Here is a 22,714-nt window from a genome sequence, read left to right as displayed (position 1 = left end):
CTGTAGACTGCATTCTACCTTTTCACTTCCCATCCTTAAAGCCTGTCATTCTATAGTTGGAAGAGCACATTCTATATAAGGAAAAAGAAGAAAGGAGAGAGGCATCAAAACTGGTTTATAGATAACTGTATTAAATGGTAAGTCAATATAAATTCATTAGATAAAAAATAAGCTCAAAAAAGAAGAAAAGAAAACTCTATAAATATGCCAGGTAATTTTGTGCCTTTCAGGATCAATATTCCATCGTGTATAGCAGTTCCAAGGAGATACAGCTTTTGCTTTCCTAAAAGACAATGCATAAAGACCTTTCTATATTCTGAGGTGCATGATACAGTCTAATCATCCAGTGGTGAACTGGCCATGTCTTTGCTGCCCTGAAGAGCCTGGGGCGTGATTACATGGCCTCTGAGTCTGAGTTTCCTCATATATAAACCAGCAATAACAGTTAATGCCCTACTAGTCTCTTAGGGTTGCTATGGTAATTAACTGATAATATATAAAAGCCACTGAAACGTGTGGTGTTGTTATTTCTACAATTCATGAATCTTTTATTGAATCTGATGTCTGGCTCTGCAATACTTTCCTAGACTTGCTGTTTAACGCTATGTGTGCCTCTATAAAATAGAAAGCCATTGCCTGTGACCTCTGATAAACTTCCTTCATAGAAAGCAGAAGACTTGGTAGAGTCATTAAACCAAAATGACCCCTTAATCATATTCTTTCTACCTCCAGTATGTCAAGTGATATGAGTATGGCTATTTTTAGGTTTGCCAGTAATACCCACGCAAGTGAAAAATCCATAACCAGCATGCCAGAACTATTATTTCATAGACTTATAGCTCATTTTCTGTTTCCATGCTAACATGAAGTTTCTTGTTTGAATATAGATCTAGATATAGATATAGATAGATAGATAGATAGATAGATAGATAGATAGATAGATAATAAAACCATTAAAAGAAAACTATTACAAGTAAACTATGAAAAGGAAAATGTTAAATTCTAATAGCATATGATAGACAAAAAGTGTAATGAAGATAGAATCTATATGATTAAAGCTTGGGGAATAGTTATCAATAAATCATTGTATAAAATAACAACCAAGACACCCTCCAAAAAACTCTAGCCCCACCATTTCACTGCTGGTAAAAGAAAGAAAGCATTCTGTGACAGATGGAGCATAACTGGCATTAAGGTGACATGGACTTTGCAGCATTTATCTCCCTGGTTCCTGCACCATCTGCATGAGTAGCTCTATCCTACAGAACCAGAAAGTTTCCCAACACAGATGCCACTGAGCTTCTTATTTACAAGACATTGACAGCAAATCATCACAAACTTCCCAGCATTTTGTTGCCATTTTTATGATGCCAGGCCGTCAGAATTCTTCATAAGCATTTGTTTTAGGGTTTTTTAATAGGGATTTTGTAGCCAAATGATAATGAATAAATAAACCAACAGATAACTATGCAGTTTATGAGAAATCTGCCCTCTGCACCACCCCCCCATTGTCTCAGCTCTTAGCCCACTGAGTCTCCTAACAGGTAGACAACTGTCATGGTCTTTCCACCCTATCCTTCCTCCTCCCAGAAAAAGCAGCTCCATTCTCCATCTTAACAACTCCAAAGAAAGCCACCATCCCTCTCTTCCAGGATGCTCTTTGATGTTTGTTCTGGAAACTAAATTTTATTCCAGCAAGCTAATAAGTAAAATTAGGAGTCTTTCTTATATCCAAGACCATATATCAAATAATAGTTTATGTATGGAAATGTGCTCTTAACTTAAAACTATGTATTTGAAATGTTGTTTGGGTTTGGTTTCTTTGTTTCTTCTGTTTTGTTTGTTGAGGCAAGATCTTTGTAGCCAGGTGGCCTCAAACTTCTGATCTGGCAGGAATATGTGCATGTAAATGTATGTGTGTGTGTGCATGGGTGTATCTGATTGAGGACCAGTTTACTTCAAGTCCTCATCTTTAAGAACTTGGGTACTTAACACTCAGGTACATAACCTAGCTACTCCATTAGTCTACACTGTCTGAGGAATTAGCTCCAGATTTGGAACTCTCCAGGGTACAGCAGTCTTTCCTCAGCTAAACTTCCATGAGGGTCTGGTACCATCAGATCCCACTTTGCCAGAGAAGTCTTCCAAGAAAATTTTTTAAAGATGTGGTAATACGAAACCCATTACTCCATATTCTAACCTAAAGAACTAATTGATTAAAAGCTGCTAAAATGCTGGACATCTGGTAGGGCCAACTGGACTGACCCCCGACCCCCAATACCTCACCCTCATTTCTGCCAAAAGTCCTTTAAAGAAACCCGAGACTAACAGCCTGATGGTGCCTGTTGCCTGGACTCTCCCTCCCTCTTAAGCTCTCACCTGTGCCTTTAAACTTCTGTCTAAAACTTACCACAGTAGTGCTCACTTCGGCAGCACATATACTAAAATTGGAACAGTACTAAGAAGATCAGCATGGCCCCTGCACAAGGATGACACGCAAATTCATGAAGCGTTCTATATATATATATAAAAACTTACCACAGTAGTCAGATGTATATGGTAAGTGGTTGGTGCTGTTAAGCAAATTCATAACACTGTGCAGCCACCATCCCCATCCAGCTCCAGAAAATTTTCACCTTCTTAAACAGAAACTATACCCATTAAAGACTAACGCCTCATTTTTGAAATGATTTTGTTATTACTATTAATTAAATTTATTGATTTATTTTACATCCCAACTGCTGTTTCTTCTCCCTCCTCTCCTCCCTTTCCTTCCCCTATCATATTGATTCCCAAAGTGGCTATACAAGTTTGCACTCCCACTAGAAGTGGAGGAGTGTTCCCCTTACTCCACAACCTCTCCAGCATAATCTGACATCAGTGTTTTTTATCTTAGCCATTCTGACAAGTGTAAGAAGGTATCTCAGAGTCATTTTGATTTGCATATCCCTGATAACTAAGAATGTTGAGCAATTCTTTAAATGTTGTTCAGCCATTTGAGATTCTTCCATTGAGAATTCTCTGTTTAGATCTGTACCACATTATTAATTGGATTATTTGGGTTTTTGATGTCCAGTTTCTTGAGTTATTTTTAGGTTTTGGAGATCAGTCTGTGGTTGATATATTGTGCACCCAAATAAACTTATCTGGGGTCCAGAGAACAGAATTATTAAACTTAGGCAGTGGTAGCACACAACTTTAATCCTAGCATTCTGGAGCAGAGATCCATCTGGATTGTGAATTCAAAGCCACACTTGAAACCACCAGGCTTGGTGACACACACCTTTAATCCCAGGAAGTGATGGCAGGAAGCAGAAAGGTATATAAGGTGTGAGGACCAGGAACTAGAGCCTTTTTTAGCTTTTAGTTTTTAGCAGCAGTTCATCTGAGATCCATTTGGTTGAGGATTCAGAGGCTTTCAGTCTGAGGAAACAAGATCAGCTGAGGAGTTGGCAAGGTAAGGTTGGATGTGGCTTGTTCTGTTTCTCTGATCATTCAGGGTTCACCCCAATACCTGTCTCTTGGTTTGTTTTTATTAATAAGATCTTTTACAATTCGTGTTACATCAGTCCTCTGTCAGATGTGGGGTTGGTGAAGATGTTTTCCCAATCTGTAAGCTACCATTTTTTTCTTACTGACCATGTCCTTTCCTTATAGAAGCTTTTCAATTTCATGAGGTCCCATTTATTAATTGTTGATCTCAGTGTCTGTGCTACTGGTGTTCTATTCAGGAAGTGGTCCCCTGAGCCAATGCATTCGAGGCTCTTTCTGACTTTCTCTTCAGTTAGGTTCAGTGTAACTGGATTTATGTTGAGGTCTTTAATCCACTTGGACTTGAGTTTTGTGCAGGGCAATAGATATGGATCTATTTGCAGTTTTCTACATGTCACCATCCGGCTATGCCAGCACCATTTGTTGTAGATGCTCTCTTTTTTTCCATTGTATAATTTTGGCTTTTTGGTCAAAAATCAGGTGTCCACAGGTATGTGAATTTATGTCAGGGTCTTTTATTCGATTCCATTGCTCCACCGTGTGACAGACTTTTTAACATGGCTGAAGGAAATTGGGTGGCATAGCAAACTCAAGAGTCCTGAGTCTGGGAAAGGACAAGTAGGGAATCAGGGGAGAAAGGAAGGTATTAACAGGTAGAAGGGGAAGAAGAGAGGGTTGGGGAAGAGTAACCAGACTGCATTGTGTATGTGTGAAATTACCAAAGAACTAACCTGATAATAATAACAGGGTGATTTTAGAGGGACACTTTTTAACAGTTGTTTTTCCCAAAGCTTTGATGTTTCTCCCTGAATTTTAGGAGTGCTCTTCCAGTCTAATGAAAACAGCTTGCTGCTCCTTCCACACAGACTGCCAAAGACCCTTCCCAACCCTTTAAAAGAGAGCCAAAAGCCTAGAGAAGCAGCTGTCTACCAGTTAAGGATTATGTGTACAGTGTGAGTCTCTGCTTCTCGGGGCATCACAGTTGCCTCACAAACAACAGATGGGGCTCCAAGCAACCAGTAGATCTGTGGGACTCCTGAATCCTAGATGTCAGACAGTAGCCCACAGAAAGAAAGCACTTTAGCACCCCCCTTCCACCCAACAATCGTTTATGTGCAGGAAGTCATGAGCTAGGCCTGAAGCATCAGTTCTGTGACATCCTGCTCCACTCCAAGCTTTTGTTGCTGAGACAGACAGAGTTTGAAGCTGTAATGTGGAAATGTCAGCACACTCAACTTTTCTCTGCTCTCCAAACACATGTGAGGCAGACTGGCCTCTGTGAAGTTCTCTGGTGGTTTCAGGAAAAGGAACTATCATGTGCAAGTCAAGAAGGGAGAAATATTTGTAAACAAGAGGGATAACTAATTCATGCATAGGGGTGGGGGTTCTGATCAGTTAGCGAAGATGTTAAAATCACTATTTAAGAACAGAAGTTGGTCTATATTCCTTTAAGTAATATTTCCATATACATGTGTCCTTAGTACAAATTATATCCTGAAGTGATTTGCAAAGGCTAAAAATACTGAAGGTAGACTGATGTTAGTATCCTAGAAAGTCTCTCTCCATCCAGGCAGGACCCCTCTTCCAAAAGAAGCACAATCACACATGTCAAGCAGGGTGGATTTCCTTTCATGTCATGCAGCACCAAGCCCAAAGCTCTCTGGAGCTGGTGGTCCTAACCAATAGCTTTCACCTGACACCTGAGACTCAGCAATTCAGGAATGAACAGCAGAGTAGGCTGTAGAAGTTGCATCTATAGGAGGAGTGTGTGGTCCAAAGCAAGGTGAGATGAGGGAGCAGGAGGCTGCACAGACAGCCCTGATTGAGTTAGAGCCACCTGGCCTGCTGGGAAGAGCCTGGCATAGAGGAATACTTTCCCTTTTAATGCTGAAGAAACTAGTATCTTGTACCCGTGAAGGAAAGAATTTGAACAAATACTTGGGGAGTGACTGAGAGTTTGTTCATCTTGTAGGACCCCAGAATGGCCATGGCCAAGAATTATTATCACGAAGTGAAAGACAACTCTAGGCCATCTGTCACTCATGATGAATCCATTGCTTTCTATTTTATCTCTCAGCCCCTCACAGTCTTTTATTTGCACTTGCTCAGTGAAAGCATTATTTCAAGGACAATGTCTCATCTCTAGCAAGGGTCTTTTATGTGGGATTTCAAGTGGCCTTTGGAAAACTCCAAAGCAAAGTACAAAAAAAATTTTCACTGTGTGTGCGTTTTCTTGTTGCCTTAAAATTATTTCTTGAGATATTTTTTCTTGTTGTACAGCTCAGACTGGCATCTAACTCACAATCTTCCTCCCTCAGTCTCACAAGTACTAGAATTGCAGGTGTGTACTACTACACACACCTGACTCAGAATGCTTCTTAATTGAGTATGCCTTAAGGTATTATCAAACTCTACTATACCACTAATTTGCACATAGGAAGCACAGAACTCCTTGGTACATGGTTTGATGACATACCATGGCCATTCATTCCTTAACCTTGTTTTTCATGGAACTAAATTAAACATACTCTTCCATTAGGATTGTGTGTATATGTGTGTTTGCATGTGCACCCACATGTATGTGCATTTGTTTACTTTGACAGGAGCTTAAGTGGTACATGTTATAGAAAATAAAATACAATAAAGTTTTCCTGGATTGCAGAATGTGATAAAACACCCATTATAGCATTTTTTGTGCAGATGAACAATGAAAGTTACACAGTTACAAAGATTATCATACATGTGGAGTATTTTTTGAAACAAGGTCTCAGGTGGGTTGTTTTTTGTTTTTTTTTTTAATATGGTTTCAAGAATTTTCTTGAGACAAGGTCTCAGGTAGCCCAGGCTGGCCTCAAACTCATTATGTAGCCAAGTATGACCTTGAATTGCAATTTCTTCTACCTTTCCCTCCAAAGTGCTGAAACCACAGGTGTGCACCACTATGCCCAGCTTTATGTTGTATGTTCATTTTTAAAAATACCTCAGATGATTTAGAACTTGTTTCAGAACGTGTGCTTTAATAAGACTTGGATTTTATCACATCTTGGATTCGTAGTAGCTTTGCCTTAGAGCATCCAAGTCCAAATGCCTTTCTCATTGCCAAGAACCTCAACTTTCAGTGTGAACTTGGTGGAGCCATGTGTTCCAGCCATGTGGTTTAGTGCTATGAAAGAAAATATGTTCCTCCATCCGCTCACAAATTCTTCTGAACGTCTCCCATGCCTAGAGCACTGCTCTAGGAACTGGGGATATGTTCCTGAACTAAACAAGGACACTCTGAGGGATGAGAAGAGGGAAACAGAGATTAAAGAGGACAAAAATGAGGTAACCCATTAAAAGGCAAAGTTACAAAAGCACAATAAATTAAGGTCTAAGGGATGAGGCATGCTGAGGAAGCACGTGAGAAGAGGAGACGGCAACTTGCAATAGTGAGGTCAGAATAGGCCCAATAGAAAAGGTAGCATCTAAGCAGCCATTTAAAGGGGGAAAGAGAGTAAGAGCCCAGAATACCTCCAGAAGAGCCAGGGTCAGCATGTACCAAAGCCTGAGGTGACATCCAGAAACAGTAAGGTCCACTTAATGAGTAACAAGAAAGACAGTAGTGAAAGGTAGGGGGTGGGAGGCAGGTTGGTCAGAGCATCAGCATCTGTAGGGAAAGGCAAAGACAGGAGGATCCCCAGAAGCTCACAGGACTGATAACCTATCATATACAATAGAAAAACAGCAAATACACCCTGCCTCAAACAAGATGGAAGGCAGGGGTCAACATCCAAGGTTGTTCTGTGACCATCACACAGGCATGGTGGCAGACACAGGCTCACATTGATACACACAAATAGATGTGAAAACACACACATGCACACACACACACACACACACACACACACACGCACACACACACACACATACATGTATTAAGCATTTAGAAAGACTGCTATAGATACTGCTGAGGGTAGACTACAGGGTATAAGGTAAGAGCAAACACATGAGCTAGGAATCTGTCACTTTAGTTCAAGGTGACATGATTGGAACAGGACACTGGCAGTGGAGGGAATGGGACAGGGCTCTGGATTTACTTTGAAGGTGGACCCACCAGGATTTCCTGACAGCCTGGAGAGAGAGGGGAGAGAGAACAATGTGTGATTTACAGGTCCTAGCCTTAGCAACTGTAAGAGCTGGAATAGATTAGGGAGGCTATGCTTTAGTTCTGTTGGACTCCTGGGAGCTAATAAACAACATATATTAGTTCATCACAGTTGTAGAAGCTGGGAAACCCAAGATCGAGGCACCAGCAGATTTAGTGTTGAGGTGAAGGTGGGGGTTTCTTCTTCAGCTGTGGCTCTCTGCTCATGCTCCTCTCTCATGGCATGAAAGATGAGTTAGTTTCAGGAGTCCTTGATGAAGATGCTGACCTCATTTTGGGGGTCACTGTCCTTGTGACATAATCACCTCTCTAATGTGGATACCCTAGGCATTAGGATTTTAATGTATGAAGCTAAAGGGAATATAAAAACATATGGAAGATTCATAGTATTATCTGTGAAGTAGTGAGATAAATTCTGATGTGATAATTATACCAGTGACATAATACTGGTGGCACTAATTCCTTTCTTTCTATTAAACTGAATTATAAACCATTAAATGAAAAAAATCATTTTGCGGTCTAATCCTCATAGTGTATCTATTTTTTTTTTGGATCATACATACTCTCCAGAATTATATAACCCTTTTCTCAGTACTACAGCCAAAGTGTCTATGTTACCAGAAATACTATTTTTAAAAAAAAAATGTGATTGGGTCTTTTTTTAACCATGCCTGCTTTTCATTCCTCTCAAGGCTACTACATGTATATCGAGGCCTCCCACATGGTGTATGGACAAAAGGCACACCTCTTGTCCTGGCCCCTGAGAGGCGTCCCTGGGAAACACTGCTTGACTTTTTTCTACCACATGTATGGAGCAGGAACTGGCCTGCTGAGCGTGTTTTTGAAAACGGAAGAAGAGAGCAAAGAGTCCCTGTTGTGGAGAAGACAAGGGGAGCAGAGCATCTCCTGGCTTCGGGCACTGGTTGAATACAGCTGCAGGAGGCAACACCAGGTAAGTAAGCCTGGAGGGATGAGAATCCACCAGGGAAACCTGAACTGAAGCGCCTGGTGCTCTCCTCTTTCTTGCTACAAAAGAGAATATTTTGTCCTTTTTCAGGTCAGAGATAAAGGCAGGATTAGTTGAAGAGTAAACATAATTAGCCTGTTATTGATTAATTTTTAAGCAGTGAATGTAAAATTAGACAGGGAGCTAAAGCTTTGGACATTCATGCATAAAGTGATTGTTTTTTACAATTCAAGGATGAAAGGTTCCTAGTCTGTCTTAGTGTGTTGTGAATGTCAAGTACATTCGTTTCCAAAGGGAAGTCTCTTTTTTTCTAAATATACTGGCACTGCTCCTATTACCCATGATCCACTTGCATGTAAGGGCTTTTGTTCTCAGCTTCCACGTAAGAGTGTGTGTGGCCAATGGCAAATTCTTTAAAGCCTCTGTATGCATTATTATATTGTTGTAGAAGAAACTAGGGGTCTTAATCCCAAATCCACAGTAATCTCCACCCCAGCACCCCAACTCCCCATGTGCCTATTCCAGTAGGTAGACCTAAGCAACTTCTCTAGCCTAGAAAGCCTAGGTTTGCCTTCCTATAACCACACACTTCACACGGCCACCAAAGCTAAAGTTCTGGGGAGACAACCTTCAGACTCCCAGTTGCTCTTGAATTCATTCTGTAGAATTCCGGCGTGAGCATGCTCTCCAACGAAGACTCCAGCTTCCTCTGCAGCTTTGCTTTTGGGTGGTAAACCTCCTGGGTCTGCTCAGCTTTAACTACTGCCCTGGGCTAAGCTCAAGTCTTCCTGAGAAGAGGTATCCAAAATGCAGGTTTTGTTTTTGTTTTTTTGTTTTTTGTTTTTTGGGTATTTTTGGAGCTGAGGATCGAACCCAGGGCCTTGTGCTTGCTAGGCAAGCACTCTACCACTGAGCTAAATCCCCAACCCTGGGGTTTTTTTTTGTTTGTTTGTTTTTGTTTTTTGTTTTTTGGGGGGTTTTTTTGTTTTTTTTTTTTAACCACTCTACAACACAAACTGATTTTTTTAATTTATTTTTATTTTTCCATTATTTTTTTGGTTTTTCGAGACAAGGTTTCTCTGTGTAGCTTTGGAGCCTGTCCCGGAACTCACTCTGTAGCCCAGGCTGGCCTCGAACTCACAGAGATCTGCCTGGCTCTGCCTCCTGAGTGCTGGGATTAAAGGCGTGCGCCACCACTACCCAGCCTGATTTTCTAAAGATCTAAACTGAAGACAGTGCAGCTGGAGTGTCTGAATACAATGCCACTCAAGCTGCTACATTGATAGGCAACAAGTGACATGAGGAAGATGTTCTACTGTCTAGGCAGGATCCATCAGTTAAGCATGAATAACTGTTTGGAGATGTATTAGTGAATGGCAGATTGCTCCATGAAGATTTTTTATGACTGTTATAGAAGGTACATGAAGCAGATGAAAACTAACGTAGTTGATCATCATTCAGAGATGGCGGCTCAATCTTGTTAGACTCCAGGGAATTCAGAACCTTTTTCAAATAGTTCTCAAGGCATGGTCCATATACCAGCAGCATCAGAAACATCTGAAATGTAAGTTCCCCCAAAATGCTAATTCTCAGACTCCACCTCAGAATACTAAATCAGAAACTCTGGAGGGCTTTGGAATCCCAGAAATTTACTTTAATAAGCCCTCTAAGTGATTCTGATGCAAGCTAAAAATAGAAAAATCTCCAAATTTAAATGAATATGACTTTGAGGATAGTATCCAAGCGCATGCACACACACACACACACACACACACACACACACACACACACACACACACACACTTCTATTTTGCAGTGCAGAAGATCAAATCCATTACCTCTATGCCAGGCAAGTGTTCCATCACTGAGCTATACTCCCAGGCTAGCACTGATTTTTTTTTTTTTTAACTCTCAAAGGACACATACATAAATGCTTTGAAATTTGAGTTCTGGGAATCAGCACACAGGGCCTTGCATAAAGTATATTATTATTGTCATATTGCTGCATAGGTAGTCTTTGAAATTGGTTTTTTTTTCCTTGAGAGGTGTGCTTATGTAGCCCAGACTGGACTCCAATTCAGGATTCTCATTCCTTAAATTCCCATTGCTGGGATTCTGGGCATGCATCACCACACCCAGCTTGAAGTACTTTCTAAATGTAGATTGGCAAACAATCTGGGGTGTCGATTTGGAATCTTGCAGTTCAAAGGGTGCAGAATGGTTAGAAAGACGAACTACAATCTAGAAGGAAGACTCTAGAGTAGACTGACCCCTTTGGCTGATAATAGAAGAGGAAATCAATTTCTTCTTCTGTACCTAATGCTCACCTCAGGAATCCCAAATGACTGTAGGTGGTCTAGGATGCATTCTACTGTCTAATAAAATACAGATACATTGCACACATAGCCTGGCCATCTGTTACACAGTTGGTAATTACAGTGCTAAGAACTCTATATAAGTTGTTCCAATTAATGTTATAGCTCCATTTTATAGATAGAGAAAAGCAAATGGCTTATGGAGAACTTACACTCAGACCTACCTAGTGCCAAAGTCTGTTTCCATAACCACAGTTCTATACTGGCCCCTGCCCTGCAGAACTCCCAAACTGTCCTCTTTCTATTAGGGTCACAAGCACCAAGTGGCCTTGGACAAACCTTATCTGCTCTGGGATTATTTCTACAATTCAAAATGGGTAAATAATTCCCATCATGCTGACCCTAGCAGAGTAAAAGTGGGCATCAAATAAGATTGTATGTGTGAAAGGGTTTTATAAACTTTAATATAACCAAGTTATTTTAAAAAATGTTTCACTGTTTCTAAAAACTACATTTTCCTCCCAGATTTCCCTGGTCTTTAATTCTCATCACCATGGCAAAACTGATATTCTCATTAGCTGTATCAGGCTTCCAGACTGAGTTCTTGTAGTCTAATATAAAGTATCACATTTCCATAAATATTTATTGACCACATGCATGTAATATATGCTAAATTTCTGCCATAACTATAACATATGAAGTTCTTACTTCTTTTTGGAGCTTATATTTGTATGGGAGAGTAATTTTTAAAAAAAACACTAAACTGTAAGCTGGGACCAGAGAGGTAGCTCAGTGGTTAAGAACACTTGTTCTCTTCCATAGAACCTGAGTTTGTTTCCAGCACCCATGTTGGGTGGTTCACAACCTCCTGTTAACTCCAATTCCAGGAATCTGACACCTTCTTGTAGCTTCCATGGGTACCTACACACATGGCATAGACACACACAGACATACACACATACACATAAATGAAAAAACTTTAAACCATAAGCCAAAAATAGATAGTATAATACCAGTGCCAATAAAAAACAAGGCAATTTGAACTCACAGAAATGGGGTTGAATAAAGGATAGATGAGCCAAATGTGGCAAAGAGAGTGATGGAATGATAAGTTGTGATGGAATGATTATAGACAGATTTTTCTGTCCCGCCTGCCAGCTCCCAAATAACCACACTGAGGCTTCTTATTAATTATGAAAACTTGATCAATAGCTTAGGCTTGTTTCTAACTAGCTCTATAACTGAAATTAACCCATTTCTTTTCATCTATGTGCTGCCCTGAGGCTTGTGTACCTCATCTATGTACTGTCCATGCTGCTTGTTCTGCATCTGGCTGGTGACTCTGCCCTTCTTCTTCCCTGCATTCTCTCTACCCTGAAAATCCTGCCTAGCTATTGGCCATTCAGGTCTTTATTACACCAATCACCACAACACATTTTCACACTGTGTACAGGAATATTCCACAACAAATGATAAGTTGTGGGTCAAAGGCTCTCATGCATGAGGTAGACAGAAGGAATGAGTTTTGAGGTCTAATTGCACAACAAGGTGACTGCAGTCAATAATAATGGATTACATATTTCAAAATGAGGAGGCACGTAAATTTTAAATATCTCATCACCAGAAAATGATGAACCGTGAGTAATCTGCTTGATTTAATCTTTGTGTATTATTAATATATATTGAAACATCATGTTGAACCTTATAAATATATGGAAGTATGGTTTGCTCCTTAAAAATAACATTAATTGGAGAGAGAGGAGATGAAGATGATTAGGTGATAAAGACAAAGGAGTACTGGGATAATTTTGCAAAACTTCAGAGGATATGGTAAAAGATTTTAAATTATTCCAAAAGCAGTAAAAATACATCAGATGGCTTTAAGGCGATGACCTAGTTTTAAACAGTAGCTCCAGCAACTACTTGGAGAACACAGTATATCAGGGTCAGGATATTTGGGCCCCATAGCACTAGCACTAGCAAGAAGATGGCCAGGAAGCAGCAGTAAGGAGAGAAGCCTACTGGGTCTTGCTTTGTATCCCCTTCTAAGATGCAGTCAAAGCTGGACTTGAGATCATGATCCTCCTTTCTTAGCCTCCCAAATGCTGTGATTATGGGTATCAACTACCACCTCTACTTGTTGTCTTATAGATGCCTTAGTCTTAGTAATTTTGACCTGGTTTTCTTTCTCTTTTCTTTTGAATTTTCAAGACAAGGGTTTCTCTGTGTATCCCTGGCTGTCCTGGAAATTGCTCTGTAGACTAGGCTGGCCTTGAACTCACATAGATCTGACTGCCCCTGCCTCCTTAGTGCTGGACTAAAGGTGTGCACCACCATGCCCAGCTTTTGGCCTGGTTTTCTAGACCAAAAGAAGCACATATCAGTTCCATTTATTAAGTATTTAGGTCCAAATAACTTAAGAAAAACTATATTCTAATGACTTAGTAGTCATCTCACATTTATGCATATATACCACATATACATAATTTTATGAACCTGCTTGGTATTGTGTAACTTCTCAAACCAGCCAAGGCTTCAGAGCTTGTGAAAGTTTGGCCAGTTTAGACATACCACATTCATTAAAAGTTCCTCACAGAGTTTTACATGGCATTTGCTTTAATTACAGCTGTTACCAAAACCCCAGCTGTATAATGATAAGATGTTATCAAAAGGAATATAAGCCCACCTAATGTTGAATCTTTGGATGATTTTCAACTAGTAATTCCCACAGTATTGCTAAATGTTGAATATTTCTGTGTGAAATTTCAAACTATCCTACAGCACCCTTAGGAATACAATTGGATGTCTCAGCCCACAATTTGGGAATCAACATTATACCTAATTTAATCCCATATTTATTGCAGGTATTCTGAAAATAAATATTTGTTTATTAGTTGCTACAGGATAGGGTTGGTTAGATGTAAAGCCCAAAGATAAGCCAAAATAATCTTGTAAATGAAGAAGAGAGTTGCTACCACTTATCTAAAATTACAGTGGGGAAGTCATGGGCTATAATATGGTTGTCACTCAAGTATTAAGGAAATTCACAAAAGGTTTATAAAGTCCAGAATTTAGACAAATAACAGATTACTCAGAATGTCATTCCATCAGAATTTGGCTATTATAGTCATTGGAATCTAAAAACCAGATTGTTGTTGCTGTTCAGAAAACCAAAATGTTTATTAATTACATCCATATATTTTCCTATGCAGATGCAATGGACCATTTTACCCCCTTTCCTTACCACTTATTTTGATTCTTGCTTAGAGTTGTATATTCTAGAGAAATAAAATTCTGGATAGATGGACAGGCAGAGAGACAGATGGATCGAAGGGAAGAGAAGGATTTATTATAGAAATTGGTTAAAATTTTCCACAATGTGTCATCTGCAATCTGGGGAACTCAAAAAGGTGTAGCACAGCTTATCTGAAAACCAAGGAAAAAAGGTCTAACCTTCAGCAAGATCCTCACCTAACATAAGTCTCAGAGACCAAAAGCCCTGGAGTCCAGCATTCAGATACCCTTAGCATGTGATAGCTGTCCAGTTCCAAAAGAAAGAGAACTCCCTCTCCCTCTGCCTCCCACCCTGAATTAAGGTCACACACATATCCTAGCTTGGGCTGTGGCTTCAAAGGCCAATCTTTTCCAGAAAGTGCTCCTCCACACTCATGCTTAGAAATAAAGCCTTATAACCACCTTGATGCCCATCAGTGCCAAAAAGTTCATGTTTAAAATTAACCATGACCTGTTATGTCCTTAGAAAGTTTTCTTGACTTTATCTTGTCATGTGCTTGCCATTAAAATTTCCTTGAATCATTAAATTCAAGATAATTACAGAAACTTAATTATTCTATTTATATTCTTTATTTTTAATTTATTTTTATTTTATGTATATTTTATGTTTTGCCTGCATTTAAGTCTGTGTAAGGGTGTTGGATCCTGGAGTTACAGAGTTATGAGCTGCCATATGGGTGCTGGGAATTGAATCCAGGTCCTCTGAAAGAGTAGTCAGTGCTCTTTACTGCTGAGCCATCTCTCCAACCCTCTATTTAGATTCTTAATTTGGGGTGGCTTTAATAAGATTACCTTAAGGGCTTTTTTAAAAATTTAATCCAAAGCATAAACTAATCTAATGACATGGGTAGAGCACATATATCTTCAGGACAGTTGTCATTACCCACAAACCTGTCTGGAAGATTCAGTCATTTATTAACCATTATTGCAACATCCTTGGAGCTGGTGAACTATTTTTCTAGATCAAGAATATTTGATTAGTTGTTTTCTTCAAAGACTCTAAATTCATGAAACAGAGTGCCCCACCCCCCAAGGCATATAAGGTGTGCTTTTGATGTTATGGTATTTAACATAAGTGATTCACTATCTTTTGAACAATTTAATTATTTTACACCCCATTATTTAGCTTTTCCACCTAGTTCCAGTACCAAAGGTAGATTCAATGGGAGCCTAAAGAAACTGAAGATGCTGAGGGGAGCTAGACAAAATGTTCTAAGTGGGGTGGGTTACCAGGTTCCTAGGAAGCACTCCTGATTAAGCATCTCTAGAGAACTGTAAAGATGTCGAAGAGGCATCATATTTCATTGTGAAATATTTCAACTCCAAATAATCTAATTCAAATTTGTATTGTTATTTTATTGTTGTTTGGTTACTTTATTTTATTTTAGAGAGTTGGTCTCACTATGTTTATGTGGCTGGCCTCAAGCTTGCAATGTAGACCAGGCTCTCCTAGAACTCACTTAGTAGTCTAGGCTGGCTTGAATTTGCAACAATCCTTCCCTGTTAGCCTCTTCATTGATGGGGTTATAAGGGCCAGGCTTGAATTTGTAATTTGTGTCCTTTTCCTTAAAGTCAGCTACACCAGCTATCAGAGCTTTTAGAGCCAAAAAGCCTAGACTTCCCTGACCGACCAAGTTTGATTAGCTTGACTCTATTTGTAAATACAAACGTCATTCATTCTTTTTCAGATAATTTTTGAAGCCATTCGAGGAGTGTCAATAAGAAGTGATATTGCCATTGATGATGTTAAATTTCAGGCAGGACCATGTACAGGTAATATTTTACCCAATTACATAAGCTTGATTGGAAAATGAATTTTATAATATAGTCTCAAATTATAAGAATTCAAAATTATCTTTTCTATAGAGAAAATAAATACTGTCTGTCTTTCTTGACAGAAATGGAAGACACAACTCAACAATCATCAGGATATTCTGAAGACTTAAATGAAATTGAGTATTAAGAAATTATCTAAATTGGATTAAGTAGACAAAATTTGTACCTCTCTTCAATCAAAGTGAAAACAGAAGAAATGAATACTGGATATTCTTAACTATTGCATAAGCTGAAATGACTTCAGAACACCCCTTTCATTACTTTTGAAAACTACATATGTATTGACTCAGGGCTTTCCTTTTTTATTCCCCTGCACATTTGACAACTGTTACTAGAAGTACAGGCTACTGGTTTTACATAGATCACTTCGTCTTAATTTTGGTGCCAGTTAAAAATACAAATGTACTATGTTAAAGTCATTGCAAAGTGCACATGTAAAGGGCACAATCAAAATGAATGTGCATATTTAAGTCTGCATTCAGTGAATGTATTGGGAGACTAGGTCTTGGTGGTTTTTCCTTTGAGTTTCAAGTATGAAAATTTGTCTTAAATCATGCAAGATATCAGTACTATCTGCAAAATGAATGCAGTTTTATGGTAACAAATTATTCTGGAAATAAAGCATCATTTATGTATTTTATGTTTGGGGTTTTTTTTTGTTTTGTTTTTGTTTTTTTGTTTGTTTGTTTGTTTGTTTGTTTTTCGAGACAGGGTTTCTCTGTGTAGCTTTGTGCCTTTCCTGGATCTCACTCAGTAGACCAGGCTGGCCTCAAACTCACAAAGATCCGCCTGCCTCTGCCTCCCGAGTGCTGGGATTAAAGGCGTGCGCCACATATTCTAGTCACAGAAGAAAGCTATAAATCTTTACTATTTCACTATAGGTATGGGGAAGGAGCTTTCCTTGGAGCCCCAGCGTAAGTCCATGCTAATTAGCACTGCAGCACAAGGCAATGCTACCTTCTTTCTTCTGCCTTTGAACTACCTTGGACAGGCACTATAAGCACATGGACAGAAATGCACCTTTTCAGTAAGGCAAGCTTGAATTTTTCATGTACACACACCCAACAATTTTCATAAACTTGTTCAACAATTTGACTGATTTTTATAATAAATCTTTTGGTGAAGTTTTGAGTAATATGAGTTCAACTACACTTACTAAACTATTGTTTTTCTGTTTACTTAGAGAATTGTATATATGTGTGCAATTATGTGGCCAAGCAGATGTTGTAAAATTTCAAAATTACCTAATAAAAGATCATTTGAAACTCCTTTCGTTAGCAATTAACTCATTTCTACATGATTTGTCTTTATCAGAACATATTTATTATATAAATGTAAATTCTAATTCGAATCTCTATTCTACCATAATTGTCTTAAATCACCTAATTAGTGACATTAACACTGCATATGTTTATATAATAATTAATATTTAAAGAGTATTTTATTTCCCATAAGCAATCTCAGTTTCCCTAAATTTTATCTCTAGAATTAAACGTTAACAACAGAGTTCTTTTCTTTCAGTTTTTAAATGTACTTATTGGGGAGGGAGGTGCATGAACGACATAGTGCAAGTGTTAAGATTCTGACCTTCACTTGAGAGAGTCACTTCTCTCCTTCCACCACATGGCTCCTGGGGACTGAACTCAAGTCAGGCTTGTCAGCAAGTACCTTTACACACTGAGCCACATAACCAACCCAGGGCTCAGAATCTGTTGTTTACTTTTGTGTTCTTAATGCCCAGAAACAAAGTTGAATGAGCAAATGAGTTTTCTCTCTCCTTCACCCCCTGAAATGGAAATATAATTAGCATTTTCACAGATATGAAAGCTAAGTATTAGTACTGGGGACGTAGTTCAATGATGCAGCACTTGCTAAAACATAAGCATGGCCTGGGGTTTGAACCCAAGCATCATGAAGATAAAACAAAATGAAATGACATGGTGGAAAGTTACTTAAGACTGCATAGTACTGAAAATCAACATCCTAAGGTTTATAGGAAAAACTAAATTCATTTTGTAATGAATTTATTTGTTAATGAATTTTTTCCTATTATGATTAATTAGCCACAGGAGTTTGGCACACATTAGTCAGCATAAATCCTTCAGAGAGTTGTCACCACTTGTGACTATAGTTAAGTTTGCTGAATAAAGGATGTAGAGTGTGTCTTCAGCACCCACATGTACCTGAGTATACTGTGAGGTATTTGTGCTATGTGATGAATGGATGAAGTAGTTCACTGGCATCCTTGATGGTGACATAAACTTTCATGAAATCATTCCATCTAACATTTACTGAATACCTGTTTTCAGAGGCAAAGCAAGCGTGTTTTTACACAAGTTAACTTATTTAACCCTGACAGCCCATGAAGAAGTAGATCCAAGCAGCAGTCTTATTTTTTTATATATATAAATAAGAAAACTGAATCTGTTCAAGAGCAGTAGTTAGTGCAAGACCTGGGTTGGAAACCAACCTCTTGCATTGCCTGTCCCGTGTTCTAACCTTTCTAAAACGGCCTCCTCAACCTGCCAACTCTCCCCTAAACTCCAACAGCAATATGAATTACTCTCTTCTAGGGTTTACTAGATCACTCCAATATGGAACTAAGGGGATGGCTCAGTCAGTAAAATGCCTGCCATGCCACCATGAGGACCTCAGTTAGGATCCCCAGGCACCCATTTTAAAAGCTTGACATGGTGGCAACTAGATGAGCTCCAGGTTAAGTGAGGGACCCTGTCTGGAATAAAAAAAAAATGAACTTAGCAGGTTGGAGAGATGCCTCAGGGGCTTAGAGAACTATTTGGGGGCAGTAAGGAAAGAGGTAATTATTACCGGCGGTTGCTAAGAAACAACCTGCCATTTTTAGATGCAAGGAGGTGGAAAGTAAGCTGAGTGACTCACCTTCCCTCATTATGCTCCCTTGCAGGATTCCACTGTTTCATGCCTCGGTTCTCTTTACAAGTGGCCCTTAGCATTCTTTGTGACTATATTTCATGTAGATGAAAATAAAGGCAGATGGTAAGCACAGCATAGTTTTCCCAGGTTCAGAAATGTCCAAGGGGAAGAAGGCACACTAGTTTCTAGGAGCTACTTAACAACTTAACCCCAGTCTTCACATTTTTCCAACTCTCAGCAGCACTAAACACCCAAGCTCTTTAAATAAAAACAGCTTTCTATGCAGATTGCCTTCGTTCTTACAATTCACCATCTGCAGTTGAGGTTATTTCTGTATAGAAAGGAGGAATAGCGTAGATACCAAGAAAACAGTACCTCTGATGAAGGGTCTGGCTTAACATGAAAGAATAGAGTTCAGAGATGATTTCTTAATATATCTGTGTTCTGGGCATCTTCCCAAGCATGGAGGTTTACAAAGATGCTCACAGGTTAGTGGAGAAGAAGAGATACAAGACAGCTAGCAAGCACAATTTTGAGAAATACAATGTGGTCATGTACTCAGGGTTTATGGGAAAGCCTAGGAAGAGCATCTGACAGCAGAGATCCATAGTGTAGGATTCCAGAGGCCTGGATGCTTTCTTGTCTTACTCTTGGGAGATAAAATATGGGCTCCTTGACTTCTCACCCCCATATTTTCCCTATACCACCAGATAGGGGAAAAAGTTTTCATAACTAATATTTTTTTCTAATACTACTGGATTTCTGGTATGTGAATCACTGTAAAGATATAGCACAGCCCAGAAATTAGGTACCCTGCTCCTGGATTCTGGCGGCCTCCATTCAGATCCTGGTTCTGCTGCTTACAAACTATAATTGACAGCAAGTCATTTACCCTCTGGTTCCTTTTTCCACTTTGGGAAGTGGGGTAAAGTAGTAGCTATGAAGAATAACCGGTTTTTCATGACCTTAGCAGCCGTGAGCAGCAAAGTCTTTTGCAACACCCTATACAAGGTAGTGCGGGAAGTCCTGTACAGGAACCAGCATAAGCATCACAAGTTCCTGAAAACTGTGGAGTTGCAGATCAGCCTGAAGAACTATGACCCTCAGAAGGACAAACGCTTGTCAGGCACTGACAGGCTCAAGTCCACTCCTTGCCCCAGGTTCTTTGTGTGCGTCCTGGGAGACCAGCAGCACTGTGATGAAGCCAAGGCGGTGGATATCCCTGACAAGGGCATGGAGGTGCTGAAGAAGCTTAATAAGAACAAGAAGTTGGTCAAAAGCTAGGCAAGAAATTTGATGCATTTTTGGCCTTTGAGTCTCTCTGATCAAGCAGATCTCATGTATCCTGGACCCAGGCCTAAACAAGGCTGGGAAGTTCCCTTCCCTGCTGACACACAATGAAAACACGGTGGCCAAAGTTGATGAGGTGAAATCCATAATCAAGTTCCAGATGAAGAAGGTGCTGTGTCTGGCTGTTGCTGTTGGCCATGTGAAGATGACCGATGATGAGCCAGTCAGTCTACGACATCCACTTGACTGTCAATTTCTTGGTAACCTTGCTCAAGAAGAACTGGCAAAATGTCCTGGCTTTATACATCAAGATCACCATGGGCAAGCCCCAGTGTCTGTACTAGAACACCTCAATAAACCTTAATGTTACCAAAAGAAAATAATAGATGGCAAGACATGGTAACACATGCATGCAGTCCCAGCATTTACAGGCCTGGAGGAAGGAGAATCAGAAATTCAAAATCATCATTGATTCCAAAGGGAATTCAAGGTTTGTCTAGGCTATATAAAACTTGGTCTCAAAACAAAGTAAAGCCAACAAAATACCCAACAACAAGAACGTAGACACATTTAGATTCTGACACAAAAGTCTTTCCAGTTTATATGATAAGGAATTACTGAAATTCCAGCTAAATCTCAGTTATTTTTGTGTCTCTTTCTGTATAAAGAAATTGTGATCTTATAGTGCCATCTTAAGGATAAAGCAACCATATAATCTTGTCATGCTGCCATCTTTTTTAGCACTAGGTGCTCAAGACTCCTTGTAAGCAGCAGGGAGGCAATGTCTTCTCCTTGCTCCCACAGTAGTCACTGACTATGGTTCTTCTGAACTGTACATGACTTTCTCAAAAACATTATGTTAAATTAGACTTCTTGTTTATAGAGGAATCTTTTCAAAAAGTGTCATCTAATTTAGCTTTCACAAAATATTTCTAGATTAACTAAAGCTCAAGAAAAGCACTTAGTTTACCACTAATGTGCACTTGGGTTCTAAATACTAGAAGGGGTATAAAAGGTTCTCTTGAAGGTCTATAATAATTTCCTTGGTCCTCTTTATGCATTTTATCTGGATGTTACTGTCCCCAATTTAGCCATCTTCTAACATGTCATAAATTATTAGGCTGCTCAGTGAATGGTTACATATTGTAAAATATGCAATGGATAAAAACCCAACCAAATGTCTCCTAAAACCAATTTTTAAATAAGGCAAGAGAGCCAGTTAGATGACTCATCAGATAAAGATGCTCACCATTAAGCCTGATAGACTGAGCTGGATTCCCAAACCCCATATGGTGGAAGAAAACAACTTCTGTAAGTTGTCCTCTGACTCCACATGTGTACACCCATGTGTGCATGCACAGAAGCACATACATACTAGAGAGATGGATGGATGGATGGATGGATGGATGGATGGTTATATATATATATATATATATATATATATATATATATATATATATATATATATATATATATATAGAGAGAGAGAGAGAGAGAGAGAGAGTTAAAACATTTTTTAGGAAAATATGCCAAGAAAGAATGGGGGTGGAAATGAGGCAAAATAGGGAAAAGAATACAAAATATATTTTACAATGTATAGCTATTGACATACAAATACGTTGCTGTTCAAACATTAAATTAAAAATATGGTAAGAAATAAATGCAGGGGGAATGCTGAGCTGGTTCAGTAGTTAAGACCATAGAGACACTCAGACATCCACGCTGATTGCTGCACTATTCACAAGAGCCAAGATAAGGGATCAGCATTGGTTATCATTTATTTTGTCACGACAGTCATTCTGATTAGAATGAGATGTACTCTCCAGGCAGTTTTAATTTGCATTTTCTAAAGGCAAAGGGTGTTGAACACTTTCTTACAATATATATTGACCATTTGCATTTTTTAGATATCATTTTTTTAAATAAATTTTGAAAATTATTTGTTCAATTTATGCCCATTTTTTTTTGTTCAGATGATTTGGGATTTTAGTTGGAAGTGTTCTTTTGTTTTGGGTGTTTAGCTTCTCTAGTTCTTTATAGATTCTAGATATTAATTCCCAGCCAGCAGTATTGTTGGGAAAGCTTCCCTCCTGTTCCACAGGCTCTCTCTTGACTGTGCTGATTGTTTTTTTATGCTGTGCAGAAACTTAATGTAATTCTGTTTATCAATCTTTGGAATTGTTTCCTTAGCTAGTAGAGTCCTTTTCAAAGCCCCTTGATGATGCCTGATTCTTAAAGCACTTTCTGTTTCAGGGGTTCAGGTGTTACCTGAAGTTTTGGTGTATTTTGAATTGCTCTTTGTACAGAGTAAAAGGTAGAGATGAAGCCAGGCGGTGGTGGTGCATTCCTTTAAACCCAGCACACGGGAGGCAGAGGCTGGTGGATCTTTGTGAGTTCGAGGCCAGCCTGGTCTACATAACAAGATCCAGGAAAGGCTCAAAGCTACACAGAGAAACCCTGTCTCGAAAAAAAACAAAAAAAGAG

At 39.1% G+C, this 22,714-nt stretch overlaps 1 protein-coding gene, 1 non-coding gene and 1 pseudogene across 2 annotated transcripts in view; all 3 read left to right on the top strand.

Annotated features, from left to right (window-relative positions):
• Mamdc2 (MAM domain containing 2) overlaps positions 1–16,690 on the top strand; it is a 159,126-nt gene extending 142,436 nt beyond the window's left edge. The window contains exons 12-14 of the mRNA XM_036205401.1: positions 8,329–8,588; positions 15,901–15,985; positions 16,111–16,690. Coding sequence (XP_036061294.1) covers positions 8,329–8,588; positions 15,901–15,985; positions 16,111–16,175 — 410 coding nt within the window. The 3' untranslated portion in view covers positions 16,176–16,690. The remainder of the gene's footprint in view (positions 1–8,328; positions 8,589–15,900; positions 15,986–16,110) is intronic.
• Positions 2,418–2,524, top strand: LOC118576806. The gene has a single exon (XR_004944016.1). It is a non-coding gene; the product is annotated as a U6 spliceosomal RNA (small nuclear RNA).
• A 3,189-nt stretch (positions 16,691–19,879) lies between the features above and the next one.
• Positions 19,880–20,574, top strand: LOC118578068 (annotated as a pseudogene).
• Positions 20,575–22,714: the final 2,140 nt, after the last annotated feature.

This window comes from Onychomys torridus, chromosome 1, assembly GCF_903995425.1.
Source record: "Onychomys torridus chromosome 1, mOncTor1.1, whole genome shotgun sequence".
Taxonomy (NCBI): domain Eukaryota; kingdom Metazoa; phylum Chordata; class Mammalia; order Rodentia; family Cricetidae; genus Onychomys; species Onychomys torridus.
Note: the sequence above shows the minus strand (reverse complement) of the source record. Positions and strands in the feature narration are given on the sequence as shown.